This window comes from Lissotriton vulgaris, unplaced genomic scaffold (assembly GCF_964263255.1).
Source record: "Lissotriton vulgaris unplaced genomic scaffold, aLisVul1.2 SCAFFOLD_829, whole genome shotgun sequence".
In the NCBI taxonomy this organism is placed as follows: domain Eukaryota; kingdom Metazoa; phylum Chordata; class Amphibia; order Caudata; family Salamandridae; genus Lissotriton; species Lissotriton vulgaris.
In genome coordinates this window covers 304480-330219 of record NW_028248543.1, presented here as the reverse complement: position 1 = coordinate 330219, position 25740 = coordinate 304480, and the positions used below count along the sequence as shown (strand labels likewise).

The window sequence follows — 25740 nt, the reverse complement described above, 5'->3', positions numbered from 1 at the left end:
CTGACTACAGTGTAGCTAGCCCAGTACAGACACCATTGTTAGACAGCATTAGGCTTTCTACACGCAGATGTCACTATGGACGAATTCGGTCCCGCAACTATAAGGAGAAGATTAATTTGGACATGGCCTCAGCGATCGGGTGACGCCCAAACTGTTATAAAAGATTTGCAAGTCTTTATCGGCACATAGGCAGTCGGCACGCTACATTCTGACCAGGGTCCTGCGTTTAGCTCAAAAGCTTACAAGAAGGCCATGGCCAGTCTGGGCGTTGCATTACGGTATTCTAGTCCATTCCATCCTGAGGGAAACAGAAAAAAACAGGACATAAAGCAATCTATACCATCTAGGGTATTAGGTTTGGGTGACGGGTGGGTCAAACATCTAATAAGTGTCCAACGTAGTTTAAATAATCTGACAAGAAATTCTCTGGGTGGAATCACTCCATATGAAATCCTTTTTGGTACTAGAATGCTTGTCCAGGACCTCGATCATCATACTTCAGTGGTGGAACAAAAACCCTTTGATATCAAAGACCATTTGGCTGTTTTGCAGGACTTAAATGAGAAAAGGAGAAGTCAAAGCAACACAATACAGAAGTCAACGACCACTGAAGGAGAACCACCCGTCCCAGCAAGGCCTGTCTGGATTCAAAAGATTGGGGATCTAGTCAGAGAAAAGATCGCGGATGAGAAGGAATTTGGGCCTTCTTACAGAAAACCAATACCTGTACTAGCAATAAACGGATCAAGAACAGTGTTACTGCCGCCCCTTGCTGGAAGAAAATAGAAAAGGTTCGTATCCATCGACCTGGTCAAACCACATCATGTGGCCGATAATAAGTAGTAGGCCCAGTGGACTACAAAGATGTAGCAGAAGACCAAATCTTGCTACTATCCAAGAGGTTCAGACTGAGAGACTAATTACATTTGAAAACTCTGCAGCACAAAACAAAGGACTAAGCAATAAAGCAATGGAACTTGAGCCTCTTGAGACCCAAATAACAGTTCGTCAATATGCTCCTGTCTACAATAATGTAGCATCTGACAATACTAATATGACAAAGGATCCGGTAGCCTCAGTGATTTAAAAAAAATCCTGATGCAAGTCCAACAATTGACAGAACTGCCTCTGGCTATTTCATCAACTTTGATACGTTTTCTGAGGATCCCAGTGAAACTGAAACGACGCCAGCAAATAAAACATTTAAAAAACAAGTAACAGAACTTTTTCAGCAACTTGAAAAAACGTATCTGGTTTCACCATGGGTTGAATTTTGGATTGTGCTGGGCGTACTTTTTCTCCTACTTTGGCTAATCCTGGTATTAAGGGTCCGATTATGATGGAGGATTTTCCACATCCTCCGGGCCGGCGGAAGCCACCGCCGGCCCGGAGGATGCGGAAAATCCTCTGCGGACCCACCAAAGACCCACCGCCACATTAGGATGGCTGGTGGGTCTTGGTTTCAGTCCGCCACTTTTCAGCCGCGGTTGGCTTACAACTGCGGCGGAAAAGCCCTAATATGGTGGCGGTGTCTCTCAGACACCGCCAGACATATTAGGATGGCTTGCAAAAATGTTTTTCCGCAGCGGGTTCTCCGCCGTGGAAAAGCATACGATTCTTCACCTCGGGGGCCCGTAGCGGGCCCCCTCGGTGAAGGGGGTGTGGGGGGTGCATATGGGGGTACCTATGGTACCCCCCTGCATTTGTATGCAGAAATCGGCAGGCACCGCGTGGTGCCTGCCGCTTTCTGCATACAAATGCAATGTATGCATTTTTAACATTGCGGCGGGTGCAGCTTGGAGCCGCACCCGCCGCAATATTAAATAAAGAGGATGTGACCGCCAGGGTGGGTGGCGGTCACATCCTAATTGCACAGGAAGGAACGCCGCAGCCCATGCGGACATTCCCTCCTACTCAGGGCTCGCGGACGGACACAAGTCCATCCGCGATCGTAATGTGCCCCTAAGTTTGGGAATGCTGATAAATGGAAAATATAGTAAAATGGACACAGCAAGTAAGAACATCAACTTGCTCCTGAAGCCATACAAATAATCTCATCGTGAACAAAGAGACTTGGCATCAGTGAACATCACAGCCATTCTTATACCTGGGGTATAGCATGGGACAGAACTGATTATGACATCTATGGCCTTGCAGAACTGCTGAAGATTCCACATCAATTTAAGGTTTCCTTGAGTGACTTTGTTTCACCCAGCACGTTTTCTGATGATTGGGACTTTGAGACTGTCAATAATATGATGTCAGATTTAGAGCTGTCTGCTAAATTTACGAAACATGAATACTTAGAAGGTTCATCAGATTATGCACAAATGTATTGTTATAATCACTATAGTCATCATTACTTGAACAAATCTGCAAACCCTAGAAATGTTTATACTTTCAATCAATGGGAACATTGTCCAACGCCACCAAAGGGTAGCTCAAAACATTCTATGATAAGTTTGCATACTTCCCAGGTTTAATGTCTCAAATCCAGAGACATTTTACTTTAGAAATGTTACTAAGACAGGAATGAAAAGTATGTTAACCAATATAAAGCAAATTTATTCAGCAGTTTTTTATGCCCAGCTGTCCTCATTAGGCTTCGACTTTTGGAGTGACAATATAGAAACAAAAACTGTCTAGGGCTCAAAAGACTGGCAGGTGCAGGGATTAGAAGCTTTATTTTGAGCATGCATTATCCCTGAACAAATAATGTTTTTGAATGACACTGTTCAACATACATCCTGCCTTGGCCTGGCCAAGATAAAAGATTTAAACAAACCGTCCATACCTACACGAACGCCTGATAGTCAAAACACTTCAGAAGGAGGGCTCGAAGTAAAAACTATTTTACTTAAAAACAGAACTGATCCTGATTGGAAAAAATGGTTAATCTGGCCCACAGACACAAACAACTGCCAAGATAGATTCCTGAACAAGACACAAGGATTTACAGTAGCTAGGCCAGATCCAAGATAGATCCAGAGACAACATCCAGGGATAGTAACAACATACAGTGTAGGAAAACTATGCCTTGAGTGGCTACAGAAATCTACACTGCCAGAGGTTAAACAACACTTATCTTTACTTAAAGATGGCGTTGATTTAAGGAACTTCTACTAGGACCTGCCAAACGAAGTCATAAACGTTTCATATACGCAGGTATATATGCCATTTATAATGAAGCTTGGAAAGCGACACAGGCAGAGACTGCAGAAAGAATACGAGAAAGCGATCGTATTAATTTAGAGAAAGCACTCTCTGTAGTTGACAATGGGTTAACAACCCTGTCATCCAGAATGTATTCTTTGGACAGCATAGTATTGTCTGCCATTGACATAATGGAACAGGACTTGCTCATGCTACAGCATGGACAGTCACAATTACGTTGTATAATGCTTTTAGGCGGGACGTTGCAAAATCTTCATTCTGGATATGTGCCATGGCGTCTAATCAACACCACGTCATTGTTTTCTGTATTTAACCTTACAGATAAACAAATGACTTTGGCACAAAGAGGAGCAGACTATACGGTGCCTGATGATGGCATTCATTGAGAACTCACAGACCCAATCTGCTGACGGTGAGATACGTGGATCAACAGGCACACAGATACCATCTCCATCTCCGACGAACATCGCTAATGCTGCTCACGCTGACGGCGATGCTTCACATTTTTGTGCTATCTGTTCACTTAATGAAGTGGCCAAACTTTCACCTACTGTGGTTGACGATTTCTTTGCCAGCTTAGAAGATTTAATGTTTTCTCCTAACAACGAGAATGACTTTTGAAGTTAGCACCCAGCGTTCTATGGGACTCTGTATTTGACCTTCACTTTTCATAACAAAACTTCCAACTTTAGAACACTATTTTCTTTTTTGCGATTTGACTTTTTCCAAAATTGAACTTTTTTGGCACAAAGTAATCTACTTAAAGTAGAACTATTCTTAGAGAATAAGAATTCTTTGAAACACTTCCAAGAGACAATATTTGACCTTGTCCACAACCTAAACAGTATATATATTCTGTCATGGAATGGTCTCGACCTTTCTTCGGTATTTAAGAGCCATTTCATAAATGTTATTTCATGACTCATTCTGATAAGCATTTCCATGACACACTACATGCTTTGAATGAAAATATTGCTTTTTTAAATGCCTACAGCCCAAATGCTCATCTTTCATGGACGATCATTTCAAATGCATTTTATGTATTTTGGGATCGATTTTTAACACATCATGCTTTAGATATGTTTTAAATGCTTAGAGTTTAGTAATATCAAACATAATACAGTGAAGTGGGTGTTGTGTAGCATTTTAGAATCCTAGCGTACTTTACCGATTCATGATCTTATAGAGCTATAATTCACATTGCCCTTATATAGGCATAGAAATCATACCCATATTTAGACATAACCCATCCAGTCAAAATACAGGCATGGCTACTTCCACTAGTTTCAAAAAGCCACAACGATTTCTTGGAAAACTCTGCTTCAGCAGTCAGGGACATCCCCTTGCTTGAATATTGATTTGTCCTAGAAATCATGGAGTTTTCAAAGAATTATGTCCTACTTTACGTAAAACTAAGCACCTTCCAGGTATAAATATGCCTACACTTGCCCTAGCAAAGACATGGTGGTTCGGAGCAGCTCGACTATCTACTTGCCCGACGCAGCTCGCTACAGCAAGTGCCGAAGGAAGCCGACCCTCCATCTGACGCACTGACAGAGAAGCTGTCCTTTCTCTCACTGAGAATCCAGCTCCAGTGTTTCCAAGCTCCCCTAACAGGGTGTTGGGAAATCGCGTCCCAAGACCGAGAAACCAAACCTCCTTCATTCTAAAACAAAGGTACGGAGCTGATTAGACCCTAAGAGAAATCTTGGTTAGATTCTTGGCAAAGACAAACTAAACCTATGCTACACCTCACTTACTTCTTCCCTCGTACTAGACTTAGGTTAGGTACATTGGGGTAGGCATATTTTAGAAGCACCAGTTGAGTATTTTTAGCCTTTGTTATTTATGTATGTGTGTACCTATGGTCTAGAAACCATACAATGCTTTTACAGTATTATTTTATAATACTCTTCTTACTGTATGCATTATACTTTGCAACCAGTATTACAATTGTAGCAGTTCACTTTACTTGCTTGAGAAAGAAGACTGTTCAATAAAACCCTTTTATTGAAAAACGCCTGTCTCTCTATTTCTCTGCACCTCTGATGAAAGGAAGAATGCTGATTGATTGAGTAAAATATCTATCTATTGTTTCCACGACTCTGAAGATCAGTTTTATTCTTGGGGAAACAAAGTTGTCATGTTTATGCGGTGGATGTATGACATAACGCATGCTTTTACAACGCATGCTGTTACAACGCAGGTTTTACTACGCATACCTTTACAACGCATTACACTTTGGGGTGCTGGATAGTGAATAGTTTAATTTACTATTCCAACTCCAGTCCCCGTGGACACTAGGGAAGGTGTTGGATAGTAAATTAAACGTATTCCCTATCCTAGAGGGCCCCCCAGTGTAATGCGTTGTAAAGGTATGCATAGTAAAACCTGTGGTGTAATAGCTTTGCGCTGTAAAAGTTTTGTTGTAAAGGATGTTTCCCTTAAGCGGTTGTCAGAAATGAATCCCTTCTTGTTTATTCGAGAAAGTTTCTAGTGACCTCTGAGCTAGCTGGCACTCACAATTAAGTCTAATATATTTGATAGAGACCTTGTCGACCTAAGTCCTACGTCAAATCTATAGGATATATTATTCCAATGTGCAGAGCCTATTGGGACTATAGGAACTACACTACAGTAGATAGATGTGGAATTAAGATTAGTATTATCTCTATATACGTACATTGTTGATCTAGTGGTAGGTGAAATAGTGGATGTTTTTATAGGTTGATATTGTTGACTTCAAAATGGTGATGTATACAACCAGGTAATTTGTTACCTGGGACAAGATTCAGAAACAGTCAAAACCTTCACCTGCTTCAAGCCATATCTTCAGTTCATGGATGCCATCACATAGCCTTCAAAAGAGTGTGTGAAGCAGAAAACGAGCAGAGCAAAGGAAAAATAATACTTACTTTGGTTATATGTATTCATCTGAGTATTTTTTTTTTCCACCAGCGTGCTTTGAAAAATGAACGACCCCCAGGTTGGAGTGTTCGGAGAAATTTCGCTAGTCACTGGGCCGAGGCCTACCTTCGCATGAGCATTGGCAAATCTGGAGAACAGTCAGAGAGAAACCTGCAGACAAGCCCTGAAAGACAACTGCAAGTGCAGGGAGTGATCAAGAGGAGAATGTCAAACATGGACTTTACTGTGAGTATTGTCAGAAACAATTCTTTTCTTCTCCAATTTCTGAAGAAAATGCAAATTACATTAGAGAATCCAGTGGCTTAATTTAAAGCGTTTTAAAGATAGTATTGGGGAGAAAATTGACCGGGTATATTTTCAGTTACCACTAAACTTTATATCTTAATTAAAGGAGCTCGTTTAAAGTTCGGGAAGCCGGCGGCAGTAGCAGCCCCTGTCATATTTAGGCTTCCCTTCTAAATAGACAGAGAATAATCGCTTAAAGGGTTTTCTAGAGGGGTGCGAGCCCACAAATTAGCAGGCAGAGCTGAGCCAGAGCCGAAACAAGGTTCTGACTCCGCTCTTAGAGCCTGTGTATGAGCCAAGCCCAGAAAATGTTTACTATGTAAATCAAACAACAAACCTTTGTGAGGTTGAGGTTGTGGCCTTACGGCCAGAGCTGCCTACTTTGGAGCTGGGAAACCAGGTTCGAGCCACTGCGTCAGCTCAACATCCTGTGATTCTGGGCAAATCATCTATTCTCCCAGTGCCTACCAAAAATGAATGTGTCCTTGTGTATAGTAACTGGTGCTCATGTAATGCGCTCCAATACCTTTGGGTCGAGTAAATCTGCAGAACACAGTACACATAGAAAGCAGAAAAAACAAGGTGAAATAAAGAAATTTCTCCTCATTACGCCTGCCCTGGGAGGCATAAGATTTTGACACATTCCCAGGTTTACAAGTCCTTGTAAATCTGGGAATGCGTCAGAACCCATGGGAGTAGCATGGGAACATGTGCCTCAATGCCCATGGAACATCTCCCTTGCGAAGAGTAAGGTTGCACTGTGTTGCCTTACTCAAAATTCATGACACCACTCAAAGCCATGCAATGTATCTTTGAGTGGCTTCATTAATATGACTCAGAGCCTTGCGTAACGCATGTAACACTTTGGTGGTGCAAACGTGAACAAAGACTCTCATAAATATGCCCCTATGTTTTTGTACAACTGATAATCTGAACTTGCATGTTTGAAAAGGCCAGTCTGGCCGGCATGCAACACATATGGGGGGGGATGCGGGGTCGCGTGGGGGCGGCGAGTGGTAGCGAGTGTAGGGGGGAACGCGGGGAGGGGGTTCAAATAATAATAAATAAATAAATAAACAGACTTCTCGGTCTGCTCCTGCTTTCCTGACTCCGCAGGAACAGGAAGCAAGCAGCCTCCCTCCCCCTCCCCTAAGTCAATTACAACGCTGCAATGGCAGCATTGTGATTGGTTGGGACGTCGACCACACAGGCGTCTATGAGGAGGCCATTTTCTCCATGGAGAAAAGGGAGAGTGCGCATGATTGGTTTGGTCGGCCCCAGAAGGCCACCCAAACAGTCAGGGCCCGCAGCATTGGGCAAGCCACTTCTCCCCTGGCCTCGACCAGAACCGCCCGCCCCCAACCAAACCCTTCTGCTTTCTCGCAGTGCGATAAACAGAAACATAAAATGGTACCATTTTATGTTTCTGCTTCTCGCACTGTGAGACAGCAGTGGGGCGACTCGGCCCACATGGAGGAGCCGCCCTGGAAAGGGCTTTCCTACCCAATAATGATGAAAGGGAGTTTGGGTAAAATAAAATAATTGCTTAAGATCTCCCAAGTTAAGCTGAGCAGACAGGATTTATCCAGGTTTTTCGGTTTGACTTTGTACAAATCAGCCAATAAACAGGTTATCATTTGCCTTTCATTATGTGGATGCTTTGCTTTTATCTCTCTGCATTTTTCTATAGTTTTTATATAGCACAATCTCGACCCCACTGTATTGAAGCAATTTAGATGATGACTAGTTACATGTTAGAACTCAGAGGTGAGTAGATAGGGCATTTGATAAATTTTGGCAGATTGGCCTTTAGCACCTACCTTGACTGACCCCCTATGTCTTGACTGTGCCTGTGCAATACACAAGTAACTTGGTTATCCCACTCTAGTGCACTAACGATGAAGCCCCTGTGACTATTGTGGCAAAATAAAATGAAAAGTGGCTGGTAACCAGTCACCTCCTGTCATACTACACAGATAAAAGGCCTCATACACTCACCGGTCAATTTGAACTGTACTCCCTCTGGCGGCAGGAAAAGTGAATTTTGAACCTATTTCGAGGACTCATCCAAAATGCTGAAACCAAAGAAGAGATGGAAATTCAAAAGGTGGTCCATGTCTGAGGTTAGATAACTCATTACACAGCAGTCCCTGTTCTGGAGGGTGGGCCAGCCCCTCCCAAGATAGCCCTGACTGATGAGTCCTAACTTTACTACTCCTAAACTGAGAAAAATCCTAACTTTAAGCCATTAGGTATTAACAAAAGGCATTTAGGAGCCCTAAAGTTAGGACTCCAAACTTCTGTGAATACCGAAATGAGTAAGTGCCTTCTGTGAATACCAAAATGTAGGAAGTTTAGGATTTTTTCTTAAGTTAGTTCTGTGAATCGGGCCCACTGAAAATGGCAACATTTTGATTCTTCATTAGTGAAATGGCTTGTCAATTTTCACTTACACAGCACAGATACCGAATGGGAAGGAGCAGTGCAAGTGCCCATTATACAAATAAAAGCACAAGCAACAATTTAATAGCAGCAAACACAATGTGTGCTGCCGCTGACCTTGGCTACTCCCAATCAGCCAAGGTGCTCTCAGAAAGTGGAGCTCACTAATATAGTTGGATGGAACTTCAAGAAAAGACACCCTACTTTGGGGCACTGGTGACTGTGCATTCATTCTCTCCCAACAACTTCCCTCATTTTGTCACATGAATAGACAAAAATGGATTGTAGCCAGGGCCACTGGAACTATATGATTTTGCAGCTGCTGTGTTGTATGCATTTGTCACATTTGCCACATAATCCATCTACTGCTGTATAATTTGCTAAAATTATTATTATTTTTTTTTAACTTTATTTTTCAGTTTACGTAACATATACAAGAACACCCAATTGGCATCACTACAATGTATGCATACAGTTCGACAACTTCATTATTGGCACTTAGGAACGTTAGCAGCATCCAGAGAGGTTCGGACACATGAGGAGTAAACAGAATAACAGACAAATAAAAACCATCGTGAGGAAGCAGCCAAGCATGTCACAACAATAGGTGGTCACCCCCTCCCTCACCATCAGACCCCGCACCAACAGGTGTACACACCTCGCGACTCGCACTGTCAGACTCGCTCTGGGAGGACTGCACCCTCTCCGCCAGTCCCGAGGCACACATAACGCGCCAGGCGAGTAAGTCGTCCTGCAGTTTCTCGCCTCTCCGAGTAAGTTGCATGTGAGTTTCCTCAGCCAGGGACCACTTTCTGACATCTCTAAGCCAAATGGGCACCTCCGGAGATAATTTGCTAAATTATAACTAAAAGCCATCAAAAACTGATAAAAAGTTAACAAAACACAGTGATGTGTTGCTGCACAGTGAAAGACTCTTTGCAAAGGTTAACTGGCCAGATTCTGCTGCTCATTGTTGTAGTTGCATTTTAAACTGGTACTAATACAATCAAATCTTTTTCCAAAAATTGTTAACATAGATAAAAAAAATGAGAAAATAATAAATTGATTCTAGACTGCATTGCTCGGCATAGTTTAGTCTACCCTACTGCATAACTTCGTCCCCCCATATTGTATAATTCCAGTGCCCCTGATTATAGTGCTACTGTAAGTCCTCGGGTCTTAAATTGATAAAATAAAATACTAGGCTAATGTACTTGCTGAGGAGATGTTGCTACAATCTGTGAATTAACAAGTTTAAATCTTCCTACTCAGCCTTCCAATTATTAAAAAAGAGTGAGACAGTGTAGAAAATCCTCCTTTTCTGCATTATCATCCCATAATATTTCTTTGTTTTAACCCTATTTTTGCTGGGTTTTGAACTCTGTATACTTTACTCCTGGTAGACATGATTAAAGTGCCTGTGCTCCCTCTTTAAACATGGTTAAATTGGCTTATTCCTAATTGATACAACTAACTTGCCTATAGGCCCCTAGTGTATGGTGTTGAAAATGCACTCAGGGTCCGTAAGTTAAATGCAACTTGTGTACTGCAGCACCAACAGTCCCTATAGTGACAAGACCCCAAAAGCTGTTTTCGCTGTGGCAGGCCTCACTGTCCTAGACAGAAAGCCAGAGTACAGATTAAAATATCAACACTGCTATCTTGAGTTTGGGACCAGCAAAGACAATTTCTAAAGCACTATTTTAAATATTTATTAAAAATCCAATTCAATTGAAGTTAGGTTTTTAATACATATCAGGGGAAAGTAACTTACTAAAGTTACATTTATTCTGCCTGAAGCTCCTGGAGGCAGAAACAGAGGAGGTGGGGGTGAAGTGGAGAAAGAGAAAGACACAGTAGAAAAATAGGTACTAAGAAGTGAAGAGAGTGAAGTGGGAGGAAGCAGAGAGTGTAGTGAGTGGAACAGCAGAATAAAGGGGACACAAAGGAGGATTATGCCAGGAGAGAGGAGTGTGAGATAGAGAGAAAGGAGTAGGAGGTGGAGAATAGAGGAGCAATCAAGCCCCTAGGTTTAAACCTCTAGAACTACACAGTTAAAACTAGAAGGTACAACCAGTAGTGGACATGGTATGCAGCTCACACCCATACAAGGAAATCGAGCATGCCCAGACCCAGCTCTCAGACACCTGGTAAACTCTGCATAACCACACTCATCATTATGGCCTACCCATTCTTCCTCATGGCCATCCCAGTTCTCAAATCCTAGATCTAGGCGGTTAGAAATGGGGGTCTCTATTTGGCAAAGGTAGGTAGCTTTGTCCAAATAGGGACCGTTGCTTCTAGTCAGGGTAAGGGGGATACACACTTCAGCTAACCCCTGCTCACCCCCTGGGTAGGTTGGCACGAACAGACAGACTTATCCCAAAGACCATCTGTAAAGTATTTGTACGCAAAACACACAGTAATACAGTGATAACGCCACAAATAGACACCACACCAGTTTAGAAAAATAAAGTATTTTTATCTAAACTGGACAAGACCAAAACAACAAAATAATCCAACATACATGTAATAAGAATATGACTTTAAAAAGGTTTCAAACAACTTGGCCTAGAGAAAACTATGATGATTTCTCTTAAAGTACCTGTAGATGCGTCAAAATTCACAAGGCCAAACAGCCGTAGGTATGGGAAACTTCAAAAAGCAAAGAGATGCGTCCATTCCTGAGACCATGGGGAGGTGATGTGACAGTTCTGCTGCTCGTAGGAGAAGTGATGCATCGAATCCAGTCAGTAGGGGGAAGTGTTGATTCCGAGACAGTTCTGGTCCACCAGTGATGCATCGGGAAAGCTTGCCGCACAGGTAAAATGCGTGGAAATCCGAAATGCATCTGTGATCGATGCGGCAGCATCTAGCGGCGCTGCATTGGTTTCTTCAACTGTGATCCCTTAATGCGTCGGTTATTGCAGTGACAACAGATTCTGCGTCAGGTTCGGCGGCAGTGCAGTGATGCATGGAGATTCTTCTCGCACAGTGGTGCTGCGTTGGAAAAACATTGGCAAGAAGTGCCATGCATCATTTTTCCTGTAGTTGTGTTGCTTTTCCAGCTCCCAAAAGCAGGAACAACCTCCAGAGGCCCATCACAGACACAGGCACCTCTTTGCAGGTCAGAACTCCCAGCAAGGAAGTTCAGGGGAACTAGGGGTGAAGTCTTTATGTCCCTGAGATTTCAGGACAGTAGGCAAGCTCTACTCAAGTCCTTGAGATCTTCCTCAAGCAGGGGGACACAGCACTCAGCAAAGTCCTTCTCCTTTCCTTGACAGAAACAGCTACTGCAGGCCAACCACAAAAAGCACACATCAAAGGAGCAGTACTTCTCCTCAGTTTCTCCAGCTCTTCTCTTTGGCAAAGGTTCCTCCTATTCCAGAAGTCTAAAGTTCAGGGGTTTTAAGTCTAATAGTTATACCCCAAAATGTATTTGTTCTCTATGTGCAAGGGTCTCTGAGCCTAGTCCAAACCAGTTCTGTCCTCACTGTTGCAGCATGACCGCAGGGGGTGGACACAGCAGTGTGCAAGGGAGACAGGCCCTGTTCAGGTGTAAGGAAATCTCCCCCCCAGTACTCTATATGCAGCCAACTCCACTCAGCTCAGCTCTGAGTCATCCAGGAAGGTCCAGGCACTCCTCAACCCCCTCCCCCAGTGACTGATTCCAGTGAATGCACATCCCCAGCCCCTGTCACTCCAAAGCCAAACAGTCAATACACAAACAGGCAGAGGCACACAGAATGGTTAAACAAGGAAATGCCTACTTACTTTTTTAAAGTGGCATTTTCAAAAACACAATTTAAAAACCATCTTTACTAAAAGATGTGTTATTAAATTCTGATTTCAGAGAGCCTAAACTATCTATCTTGTCCCAAGGAGAAGTTATAGTTGTAAGGTGTTACAAAGCATTTCCCATTCTATTCTGAGGCAAGATAGCCTTCCAATAGTGAAAAACGAAATTGCCAGTATTTCAGTATCAGGTCATGTCACACACACCAGTACATGTCCTACCTTACACTGCCCAGGGCCTACCATACATGTAGAAAAAGGGAAGGATAGGGCCTGGCAAGTGGGTGAACTTGCCAAGTTGACATGGCAGTTAACAACTACCCAGAGACACTGCAGTGGCAGGTCTGAGTGACTTCAGTGCAATTTACTAGGGACTTACCAGGAAACAGGTTTGCCAATCAGGGATAACCAATTGTAACAACAATTAACACAGGGAGCACTTGCACTTTGACACTGATCAGCAGGGTCTAAGTGCCCAAAGCATCTTAGTCAGCAAAAACGAAATCCAGCACAGCATCATAAATACAGGAGGTAGAGGCAAAAAGTCAAGGGAAACCACTGCAAAGATGCCAAGTCTAACATAGGCCTGTTACATAGACCTAAGTCATCAACACAAGTTCTTGTTTAACAGACACTCTTTAGGGAGTAGAGATGAAATGGGTTATTTTCTGAGGCTAATTATTAATAATGGAAAAGTGAAGGTGGTGTTAATTTTGAATTTTTCATTGGTGCATTCAAAACATTGTCTAACACCACTGCTTAATTTTACAGAAATCCACAACTGACAGTACCAATTGCCAGAGACCATTAAAGAACAAAAGCAGGTATTGTACTTCTGTGGCTATTAAATCGATGTCAAGATGTTGTACTTTGGAGATAAGCACTAATAGGATGCATTGTTTGTGGCAATTTATACCTACTTGATTGATTAGCCCTCAAAGTACAGGAGGTGTAAATGATGTATTGAAGATAAACAAGAACAATTATTTTGATAAGTGTTTGTTTCTTATAAGTTATGCAGCATGAGTACTTTAGTCTAAACATTCAAGAGACACAGGGCCTGATTAGGATGGTGGTTGGACTTATGTCCGTCCGCCATCCCTTTCGGAAATGGGACTGCCCGACTAGCTGTCAGCAGTCCCGCAACCGGTATCATGATGTGACCGCCTTCAAGGCAGTCACAATGTGTATCTTTTGTATTGTGGCATGTGCTGCGGGCTGCAGCACACGCCGCAGTACAAAATATATACTCTGTACACAGTGGCGTAATGAAAGTTTGAGGGGCCCCCCCTGCAATCTAAATGGAGGGGCCGCTCCGGATTTAATGCATAGCGCTCCGGCCAGAGTACAGTGCTGGATGGGCCCCTCCAGCTTGGGCCCCCTGCACCCTGGGGGCTGTGGGGGCCTGTGTTACGCCCCTGTCTGTACATATCCCTGCACTATGTGGCAGGCACCATGCAGTGCCTGCCACAAGGTGCAGGGATATGCAGGGGGCCCCAGTGCCCATGTCAGAGAGCCAGTGGGAAGGGGGCCTGCTACGGGCCCCGAATGTCCCTTTACGCCTGCCTTTTCATGGCAGGTAAACCGCCTTGAAATGGCTGGTGGGAAGGGACAATGTAATCCCTATGGCAGTGCCTGGCGGGCACGCCACCAGTGTCGGGATAGTGGACCGTTCAATGGTCCTGTCGGATCCGTGGCGGTCAGACTCTCCAACCGCCAACTTCCGCCCGCCATTATAATGCAGCGGACGGTAATGCTGGGTTCAAAGGCAGTGGGACCGCCACTGCCGGGTTGACGGTGGCGGTCTCACCGCCATCACAATGAGGTCCACAGTTCTTGAAGCATGGTGTACCCTCTAAATGTAAGTGCACACAGAGAAATTCTAAAACCCGATTAAAATAATCAAGATTGAAAAAAGGCACAGTTGTAAAGGCATTCACGGATTTGCAAAGTAGACACAGATTTAGGTGAATTCTTAGGTGGGCTACATGCAAAAGTATGTGTACACCAATAAAGTCATCGGTTTGTGGGTATTTACATGCATCCTTACAGATATTTTCCCACTTGCGGAATGCACACAGATTTACTCATGTCAGGGGCATAAGTAAGTATGGTCCCATGGTAGGACTTAGGAGGACAACTATTTATTTAGTTGAGGTGAAGTGATAGAAGCTCTGCCATGGTGAAAAGGTATTGAAATCTCATTGAAGTCAGAAATTTTGTCCATATGTAGAATTCCTAAGTTAGCAAATATCCTCCTTTACGAGCCCTGTCTTGAGAAATGAATCCAAGAACACTACCCTGGGGATAAAACATGATATTAGAAGCAAAGTGCAATGTAATGTCATGTATATTTCGATAGTTCATTGCCTCCTTTTCTATGATCCAAAGTGCTTCTGGAATATGGGCACCCTTTATGGTTATGGGATTCTCACAGACCATAGTAAAAGTGGTCTATTGATAACCATTTGGTCTTATTTCTTATTTTTTAGACTTAAGTCTTGTTGGATAGCGGGCAGCAATGTTAGAGTAAACCACTATCTTGAACAGTCCGCTAGAACCTGTATGCATCTCTGTAGAGCACGTGCTGAAGGTCACTTCAATTGGTTTTGGTTCTGCTGGGGGTGTACTGTTGTTCATTGCTCGGCTTCATGCGGATATTAACGTTTGGAGGCATCATTGCTCATGATGTGGCTTTGATGTCTTTCTATTTGTAAACAGGTTTGATAAATTTAGGTTATCTTCTAAAGGATGGCTGACACATGGTGATGTTGGAAGTTGTATCTAATATGTGCTGTTGTTTGGTCAATCTGTTCTGGATGTAACATTCCGGTAGAAATTTCTAAGGCAACTGTCTTGCAGCCACCTTGTGTGCATGGTGGTGCCATGAGTTAAGTCTTATATGTAATGTTTTAGGGTGATGTGCGATATATAATTTGCTATGGATGGGCTTCTGAGGTGACAAACATCTAACAAACTATAAGGCTTGGATTCATGTTGTGCCCATTTTGGGGCCTGGGGTTGTCGCCTATGAGTTGGTCTACTCACTAAGGTCTGCCAGATGCAGGGCTGTGATGTGGGAGAGAAGCACCATGAGAGGCAATGCAAGATCTATAACCCCATATGCACACTATGTACAGCAGTGACCTGTGTAGGTACAATGTTCAACAAAAGTGATGCATAGTTCCCCTGGGTAAAAATCATGAACGGGACAGTAGACAACAGAAAAAGTGAGTGAAGACACACCGGAGGGGGATCCTCCTATTCGGAATTTAAGAGCCTCACACACCCAGCAAGCTGGGTGTCATGCTTCATCATATGGCTCTGCCCCTCGCTGAGTCGGCGGTGCAACACCCAGCGGGCACCCTTTGCAGGGGATCTTTGTCGGGGATCTTTTATTCCTGCCGTATGGTGTAGTGGGGGTGAGGGCCCTAAGGGGTGAGGGAGTGTAGATGTGCTAGGGTGAAGTTAAAATAGGTTGGGTAGTCCACAATTTTTTTTAATATAGTGGTAAGCCACCTAAATAAAAACAAAATGAGAGTGGTTGCTTGATGCGGCTCAATGGTCCGCTATAGCAGTCACCTACTCTATTCAGTGGTCGACATGTTTCATGCTTAGGAGTTCGAATTGATACTCTGGAATTCCTCAGGACCAATTAATTGAAACACTACTAGAAGTCCACTGGTTAAATCTAGTCAAGAAATGTGTCAAGTTCCTTTGTGTGCAAACCCGTCTCTATGATGGAGCGAGTCCTGTCACCAAAACCTCGGCTTGAGGACACCTTAATCTTGATGTCCTCTGTGCTCCACGAGCCACGCCAGTCACCTAGTCGCGCTCCTTCCGGGAAATCTGGTGTGTAGGTACAAGACATTAAAAAATACATCAACAAAATTGAGGAGCATTTAAGGTAAGGAAAACCAAGAATGATGGACCAAAGATTCAGCATTGGTTCTGGAGATCACTGCTCATCAACCCCTTGTCTTTTCTCAAAACTTGGTGAGCACCCAGAATTGCCAATGAGTGAGAGAATTTTTTCAAGTATTGAGATTTGTGTCCAACAGGACCAAACAGGAGGAATAAGAAGGTTTGAAGCCGCCATGTGCACCTCAGCGAAGAAGCTCCAACCAACCTGTCTGGCGGTGCATCTGTACTCTGCAATGCTGTTACCCCGGATGCCAGTAACAAAACCCTGTTACATCTGATCTGTCTTGAAGGATAGTTCTGGTCCCCAGCGCATAAGTCAAAAGAAAAGGCATTTGTGGAGAGGCGCAGCTTAGAGAGACAACAAATTTGGAGCAAATGGTGGCTGGACACTGAGTATCACAGTAGGAGAGCAGGCTGAGAGTTGGTGACATTTTAAATTAGTGTTATAACTTAGACATCAGCCATTTTTTAAAAGTGAATAAAAAATGCCCACAGTGTGCTACGTTGCATGCACACGCATGCATGGGTGAGCACCAGCAGACTATTTGGACTAGATTTTCTTTTACAGAAAACCCATAACAAGAAGGCCCGCGGCCGCTATACATGCACATTTTGTGATGCATGTGCATATGTGTGATTTCCAAAACGAATTGGCAAAAGCCAAGAGCTCAGCATTTTAGATCTTAGACCAATTAGCTTTGTCAATGCTTGTTTCTGTTTGTGTTACTAATCGCATTGCGTCACACAGGCCTTGAATCATAGTTCACCTCTGGTCACTCTTCCTATACATACTGTTCACACAGTATGCTTAGTGGCATTTACAGTAGATATTGTTTTAATTCATGGTATAAAGGGCCGGAATTTTAGATCTGGCTTGGTTGCACAGCTGTCGCCAGATATTATGTGATCTACAGAAAAAGAGCTTTCAGAAGTACCTCTGAGAGGGGGGGACATAAACTCTGGCCTCGTGTGGTTTGCCTTAAATACACCATTTGAGTGGGCAGAAGTTGTATGTTTCCAATGAAAAAGAGTGCTTGCATTAATACAACAGGACTTAGTGGATTATCATGGCAAGCCACCTATCATCAGTATTGGCGTGATCTGGTTATTGTGAAATGTTCCCATAAAGGTCATATTTATTGTGAAAAGCATATGTTAAAGTCAATGTGTATTTTATGGTAAAGGCTACAGAGACACATATATTTTTTCTTGGAGTATCACTTATTACCGTAGTAGCCGATGGTTTTTGATGTTTGTCATCCCCTTTGATTTTGACTGTGTCAATCCATGTTAGGCTTTTTTGAGAGGGGTTGCAAACTGGTTTGTCATTTATAATGTTGTACATATTTGTAATTTTATAACTGTAAACAAGATAATTTCCACCATATTTGCATTTCAGTGGGCCAGTGTTTGTTATGGTGTCAGGCCTATGGTAAAGGTTGAGGGCTTCATTGGCTCATTATGAAGATTGCCAGATTGCAAAGGTTTGAGCTGTTTATTATAAAATGTTATGACAATGCTGGTAACCCTTACTACATATTGTGCTAAAGGCTTTATCTGTTTAGATTGGACTGTTATCACACTGTGCTAAAGCCTGTAGGCATGTATTTTGTGGCATGGAATGTCAGAGATTATAATAGGAGACAAGGTTTTTCTTATTGATGAAACTCTACAACAAACTATGGCGATAGACGTTTGCACTATGTTAATTCTTATTTGGCCCTTTTAGGAGGGATGTATGACGGTACCACACGTACTTTGACAACGCGTACCGTTACAACGCTACTTTTACCACGCAAGTCGTTACAACGACTTGCGTGGAGGGGCGCTGGATAGTAAATTATTTAATTTACTATTCCAACTCCAGTCCCCGTGGACTCTAGGGAAAAGAGTTGGATAGTAAATTAAAGTATTTACTATCCTTGAGCGCCCCCCAGCGCATTTCGTTGTAACGACCTGCGTGGTAAAAGTAGCGTTCTAACGGTACCGCGTTGTAAAATATGCGTGGTAACCGTTGCATACCTTTTAGGAGTGATGTACTATGCTTTGACTGCTGTCATTTTGAACATACTTGTAATTCTATTAAGGTAAACTGGTTGTATGGCTTGTGGGAAAGCCTTAGCTGAATGCAGTAGTTGGTTATGGTGATAAGCCAATAATAAAAGTTATAGTCATGATAGGTTCATTGGGAAAAGGTAGGTCAGATGCCAGTGGTCTAATCAGATTATTATGAAAAGTTATGACAAAAGCAATAGGCCTGATTTATGTATTATGAAATGCATGTGTTAAAGCCAAAAGTCTTTTAAGGGTGGATTGTGACTAATATTAGTTAAAGCCTGTAGGCATTTCCTTTTACAAGACATCTACCAGATTAGCCTTGTAATCAAGGATTTGAGTTCTGATTTTCGATTTTGACAAAGTTTAGCTGTAGAAGGTTTGCACCCCTATAATTCGGGTTAGAATTTCTTCTGACAGGGTTAGTTCTTTGCCAGGTGGTTGCAATTATTATAATTAATAAAAAATATATACATTACATTTATATATATACATAAACATACATAGAGAGGCTTTGGGGAAGTCTTCTTCTGCCACTTGTTTGTATGCGTGTCATGTGCACTCAACTTCCATCCATGAACCCACATCACTCACTGACTGCCTTGCCCTGTGAGTGGCAGCAGTTGTCTGATATCAGGTGCACATCTGCCTGAAAATGTGTGCGCGTCAGTGCCAGTGGTGGTTTTTCCTTTATAGGTTTCCTTTAATTTTTTCTGACTTTTCTCTTTATATTATTTTTACAGCGAATTACAGACCATGCCAATGGGCTGGGCCATTTGCTTCTCTCTCCTTTATTCTGCAATCCATCACATCCTGCACGGGTACTGGCTCTAAATCAGCCGTCTATCATGATATGGTATTGGCCTTAGTATATCCTTGATCAACCATTCCAAGGCCTTGACTCTAAACGTTGCAGCCATGCTGGAACTTTAAAACAAACAAGGGTACACTTTGTACAGTACCACTGTTAGACGGTTATTCACTGCTAGATTTAATGTTATTCTTGCAAGCATATGCCCGCATGTTTATTCAAAACAAACCATATCGTCTGAGCCTTACGTGCATATTCATGAGAGAAGTTTCCAAAATATTGAATAAAAAAGTAGACTGAAGTTACGAATCGCATGTGCAGTATTGCCCTGTCCCAGTAACCATATAGAAACCGGGGGTCCCATTTTTTTTTTACTACTAATTAAGCCAGATCCATTTGCATTGCCAATGCTTGTCAAATGTTTTTTTCTGGATTGATTGTTTTATAATATAACAATACAGGTTTAAGAGAAAACCTATGAAAACAAGCTCTATGAGAGAATGTACCAAACTGACTGAACAAGCAGTTTAGAGGAACATAGACATTGATCAGGCACCATTTGTTTACAACTATCTCTGATGATGTCAAAGTAATCAATTTTGGCCATCACAAGTGGAATAGAGGCCTAGAATCTTTCCTAAGAGGCCGCTGCCTTTGCTGTCTAATGCTGGTGTTGGCAGAAACCATGCATTCTAGTTTTGATCACGCCCCATACCGCTTCCATCAACCACCCTACATTTATCCTGGTTATTTACATCACTCTTGCAGGTTGTTTGGTAGACTACTTGCCACTAGATGGCGCTGTCGCTTTTCTAAACTTCATCAAGTCTATAGCAATTGCCAAGAATGGCAATCTTTGCTACGCTGCTCTTGTCCAGTCTACAGTCAGATACATTTCACGATGAAACTGCTTGTTTCGCTGCCTCGTTTAGCATAGTTTTATCTTCCAAGGAAAGGAGGACGTGCACTGTGGTGAGAGGCACTGACTCCCTGCTGAACCACCCGGTACATGTGCTGCAAGTAATTACCTCATACTCTCATCACACCAGGCGCGCAACGCCCATTGGACTCAAAGGGCTTCAGCTTCACACCTCCACCAAACCCCCCCCCCCCCCCCCACCCCCACCCCCCCCCCCCCCCCCCCCGCCCTCGTGTGTGTCAGCCCGGTATGAGACAGCTTCCCGGGCACACACAGCCGCACCCGAGTACTTCACAGGTCTTTTAAAGACCTTTTGCTTGTTAATGAGACTTTGATGTTTCCCTCCTGCTTAGAGCCCCTGCAAATCCACTCTGCCTTTTGCCTAAAGAATCAGCCCCCCCTCGAAATTTGACTCTAGTTGCGCCTCTGCATCACACGAACAGAACAGCTTCAGAAACACACTGGTCCAATGGCGTGGGCAACAAGCAGTTACACGGGCAATACCTTGGATATCAATAGTGCAGCAGGTGCAAGAGCACCAGGGCCCAAGTCAACTAAGGAGCCGCCTAAAGCCCAATCATGATTGTCTTTTACTACTCAACTTCGGTGACGTGAGAACATTTAACTAGTGTGCATTACAGCTTTTGGCATCCTGCCGCACGGCAGGTCAAGGAAGGTACTGCAGGTGGTCACAGGGCATATACTCAAAATACTTAGAATACTATTCATGGCATTACTCGGAAAAATGAGTATACTATTTACCAAGATATTTTAAGTCAACAGTGTCAATCTCCGGTCAGTTTCCTGATAAACCTGCCTGACCAGTTCCTTTCCCGGTTCCACAAAGATTCATTTATTTGTCTGCTGCAGTGAAATTTGCATTAGATGGGTCTGGAAGCTCTTGTGCATACATACTTAGCAGTTTTACTTCCCTACAGGTGCCTAGCTGGCAAGCAGAAAGAGCTGGTCCTGTAATCATGTACATACGTCATTTGTCTGAAGTGGCAGGAGGGAAGGGGCAGCAGAACCCTTTCATTCCAGCCTGGATGAATTTCGCCAGGTTGTCTGTTTCTAAGTCAAAAAACTTGGATGTATAAAAAATGTGTTACATTCAGTGGCAGCTCCTCCCCAATGGCGGAGGAGGGTTGCCCACTGCCTGGCTCAGAGCCAGCAAACGTACAATAAAACGATGTTCCTGCATCATTTTATTTCACATTTGCCGGCTCTGAGCCAGCGGTGTTGGGAGGCGGAGGGCTCAGGCATGTGGGGTAAGAGGAGTGCAACGTCCACTCCACTCCCTAAGTGCTCATGTGTGTTTGGTCGGCCGTCTCAGGCCGACCAAAACACACACGCGCACTTAGGTTTGCGCTGAGTTGGAGAAACCCCCCAGACTCCATGGTCTGAGCAGAACGTCTTTCCTGCCTGCTTAGACCACTCCCCACGCTCCTCTTTGCAGGAGTCTGTCCCAGGGGCTGCTGGGACCAGCAGCAGGAAGAGGAGAGGTGGTGAGACAAGACACGACGCTGGAGCCTCCGGTGGCAAAAGGTATGTTTTATTATTTTCATTGTAGTGTATTCTCCACCTGCGCAACGCCTACAGCACAGCCCCACCTGCTCCACCACCCTTTCCTTATGGTGGTAACGCTGGTTAAATTAGTTAAAAGTACAATGCATATGTTAAGTAAATAAAAAACTTGAACTCAGCACTATTGTGAAGCAGCAGCATCACAAGGGCGGGTCAGAGGGAGGAAGTGAACCACATTCTTCCCTGTCCCCTCTCCACCGGAGGGAGTACATGGCATCTCGTCCTCTGCTGTGCAGGCACAGACTGACCAGTCCGATTAATTACTACAACACATAAGAGAGATGAAACTCACTCTGTAACCTGAGTTGGAAACTCTGGTGATATATGTGGGGCTCCTACAAGCTGATCAAGCCAATCTACGGGACAAAGTGGAGGCACATGAATCCACATTGGCTGATATGCACCCCTCGATATCGGAGATGCAACCTCACATCATGGTGCTTCAGGCAGAACTCTCCCTGCTGCATGCTCAGGCGGAAGACTCAATGCACCAACCACGGTGGAATAATATCCGTGTAGGGGGACTTCTAGAGGGAGAGGAGGGCCCCAACATGGAACTCTTCCTGGGGGAGGGCTACTCCATACCTTGTATAACATCATGTCCTGGAATTGCCAGAAATTGCCACCTCTAGGCATTGCCACCAAATATATTCCTACTTAAGGTGCAGGCAGACACATTGCATACTTGCAAGAAATACATATAACCTCCACAGAAATATTTAAGCTGCAAAAGAGATGGAGGGGCCAAATAGATGGTACTTCCTACTCGGCATGTGCCAGGAGGGTACTCTTCTGGGTGTACCCAGGGGTACCCCTGCTGATAAACCACAATGTAGTGGACCCTGAAGCTACATTGATACATGGAGGGGGTACTTGACAGAGCACCGATAGCCCTGATGCTGCTATATGCGCCCAATGGTAACCAACAATTTCTAGCAAACTTATCTACAAACACACTTGTACATGACTTAACAATGCTGAGCATATTGGGCTGAGACTTTAATTCTGTAAATCATACCTCCTTGGACAGGTAATTTCCTCCACTACAGGGCAGCGGATAAAACTGCATGCTCCTTTAAAGACTGGCTTGGCCACAGGCACATGCACACCATTTGGTGCTCCATACACCCTACCACAGGAGAATATTCGTTTTTCTTACCAGTCCATCAACTACATACCAGAATAGAGCTATTCTTTTGTAACTCCAACATGGAACCCTATGTCTCAGTCAACAGGCACCAAGGCAGCACACTTTCTGACCACAACTGCCTAATACATTGGGGCATGCGACAAGCACTGCAAGATAGAGTTTTTCACAAAACCATTGGCTCACAATCAGAACATCTTAATTCCAGGGATGAATACATTCCTTAACATGAGACACCTCTTCTGACTCATGGAAGAGAACCCTCAAGCGAACCCACCATACACAACCTTATCCTCATATACTGAGAAGGCTTTCAACACCTTCTGATGGCCCTACTTAATGGAAGTGTTAAAGAGAATGTCATTGAATATCTGGGGTAAAAATTTATATTTCTGAGAATGACCTTATAGAGGGAAACCTGGAGATGGTGGTGGCTGGCTTGTGCCGCTCCTTGACCTTCTGGGGTTCCCTGCCACTATCACCCATGGGCAGGCCGACGATAGCCAAAATGCTGGTGCTAACTAGATTGTTGCACCACTTCTCAGCATACCAGTTTACTTAGCCAGGAGTGTTTTTTAGGGACCTGAACATTATCATCTCCGACTTGATTTGGGGGTCAGAATGGAAGAGAGTGGCAGTTCATAAACTGTATGCTCCTCTGGAGCACAGAGGAATGGAGCACCTAGCTGTGAACTCTATTACGTTCGGCTCAGTTACAGTGGCCAATGCTTTGGTTCTCTGATGCCCATAACCCTGAGAAGACGATCATAAGGAGAGACTTAAACTGGACTTGTTAAGGACCCCTGACACGACATCCTAACCATGGGATACCTGACCAGGGCAGCTAAACACTGCTAGCACAAGAATGTCCAGTCAAAATTCGACTCATCATCATACTCGTCTGAAAATTCCACTGGGGGCGCTCTCGGCCTTTCAGAAGGTGCCGAAACCCCAAAACGTCAGCCCATGGGAAGAGGCAGGCCTCTTAATGTTGGGCAATCGTCCATGCACAAAAAACCCAGTTGACCTTTCAGGAACCTAGGGACTTGTACAACATGGAAGAGGGGCAGTTCCTGGCCTATAACACATTGACGACCACAATATGGACATTATGGGGCCCAGAACGAACAGAGTCCGAACCCTTTCTGCCCTTGCAGACACACAGTGATAGACAGGCTATCACAGTGACATATAGGGCCTGGATACCCTCACCACAATACTACCCACCCTTAAGGACAAATGGACCAACTCTGCGGCCAGGACCTTACGGCTAGACAATGGTGTCTATAACGTCCAGGAATTCCCGACTGAGTATACCTAATTCAGTTACCTACATCAGACCTATCGGGCCCATGCGTTTTCAACGCATACTCTCTAGACCTGTCCCCTATCTCCCACTATGTTTTTTATATGTGTGAGCGTGCCCTGTGACTGGATGATTCTGGCCAGAGGGGCTGTTACTACTGACAGATATTACAGGTCGTATCTTCCCTATCGAACCCCTACATTGCATCCTGGGGATCATACCTTGTACGCGCAACAGCAAGTATGTCACGATATTCATTTAACAGGCTTATGTAATAGCAAAACATCGCATAGCAATGGCTTGGAAATCTCCAGATGCCTCACTAACACAGATTTGGCTGTGGAGCCTGTCCAAGTAGGAGGCTGCAGAGGTCACAGCCTGGCACTCACTAAAACTACAACACCCCAGTGGGAAGCCTAGGATGCATGCCTGAGCAGATTGACCATGAAGACAGATGACAGGCCACCGTGAGGGACCACAATCCCCCCACCCCAATCTCAGAGATCCACATATCTGTAACAAAATACCCCTTGTATTATAAGTGAACAGAGGGCATGCTACACCGGGCCCGCATGCTTTTCTCCCCATTTCACCCCACCTACATTGCTACTGAAAACCCCACACTTTGACAGACTTTGGATGGATAGGGGGCACTGGGCCTATCCTACAGGAGATGCTGGATTGGTTTCACGGACACATCACTACATGCAGTGCTTAATTTGTAAAAAATGAAGTGCAGGTGCTCAAATGTTTGCCAGAGGCCACACCTACTTTTCTCTGGCTCCTCCCACCTCATCCACTGGCTCCACCCACTTACTATATTGGCTCCACCCACATTTTCACTGGTCTGGCCACCACCAGTAAATTATTGATAATTAAAAAAAACACGTAATCCTGTGCCTGCGGCCCCCGCCGCCCCCAGGCCCTGCCAGCCCTGCCTTGCCTCGCCTCACCTCACTCACCTGCCGCCTCAGCTGCCTGCCTTATTTCAAATTCGGCCGGCGCCGGCCTACCCCCAGGGCCAGGCCCCACCGCCCCAGGCCATCTTGTCCCTGCCTCCAGGGCAGCGCCAGCGCTGCTGTAGCAGTGGTAGGTAGAGTCGGTCGGTCGGGTCGACCAATCACAGAGTTAAAAAACCCGACTCACTGGTCTGGCCACCACCAGTAAATTAATCACGCTCACTTCACGCCACGGACCACGGTTCAATAGGCTGGAGCATGTGATTTTTAACAATCGAGAACAACTCTCCTCACAAAGTGTACAACATCACACCTGAATAAAGCTGTTTGTGGCTGCATCCCAAAGCATGTTTGATGAGAGAGTGAAAATTGGAGCATCCATGGGCTTTCTACCAGCTGTTGTCTGACAAT

At 44.1% G+C, this 25740-nt stretch overlaps 1 protein-coding gene across 4 annotated transcripts in view; it reads left to right on the top strand.

The window, feature by feature from the left end:
* The window catches only part of LOC147664064 (uncharacterized), a 392091-nt gene that overhangs the window by 78439 nt on the left and 287912 nt on the right, over window positions 1-25740 (top strand). For all 4 annotated transcript variants that reach the window (XM_086950007.1, XM_086950006.1, XM_086950005.1 and 1 more), the window contains 2 exons: window positions 6133-6327; window positions 13396-13448. In XM_086950007.1, the coding sequence (XP_086806133.1) occupies window positions 6214-6327; window positions 13396-13448 (167 nt within the window). In that variant the 5' untranslated portion in view covers window positions 6133-6213. The remainder of the gene's footprint in view (window positions 1-6132; window positions 6328-13395; window positions 13449-25740) is intronic.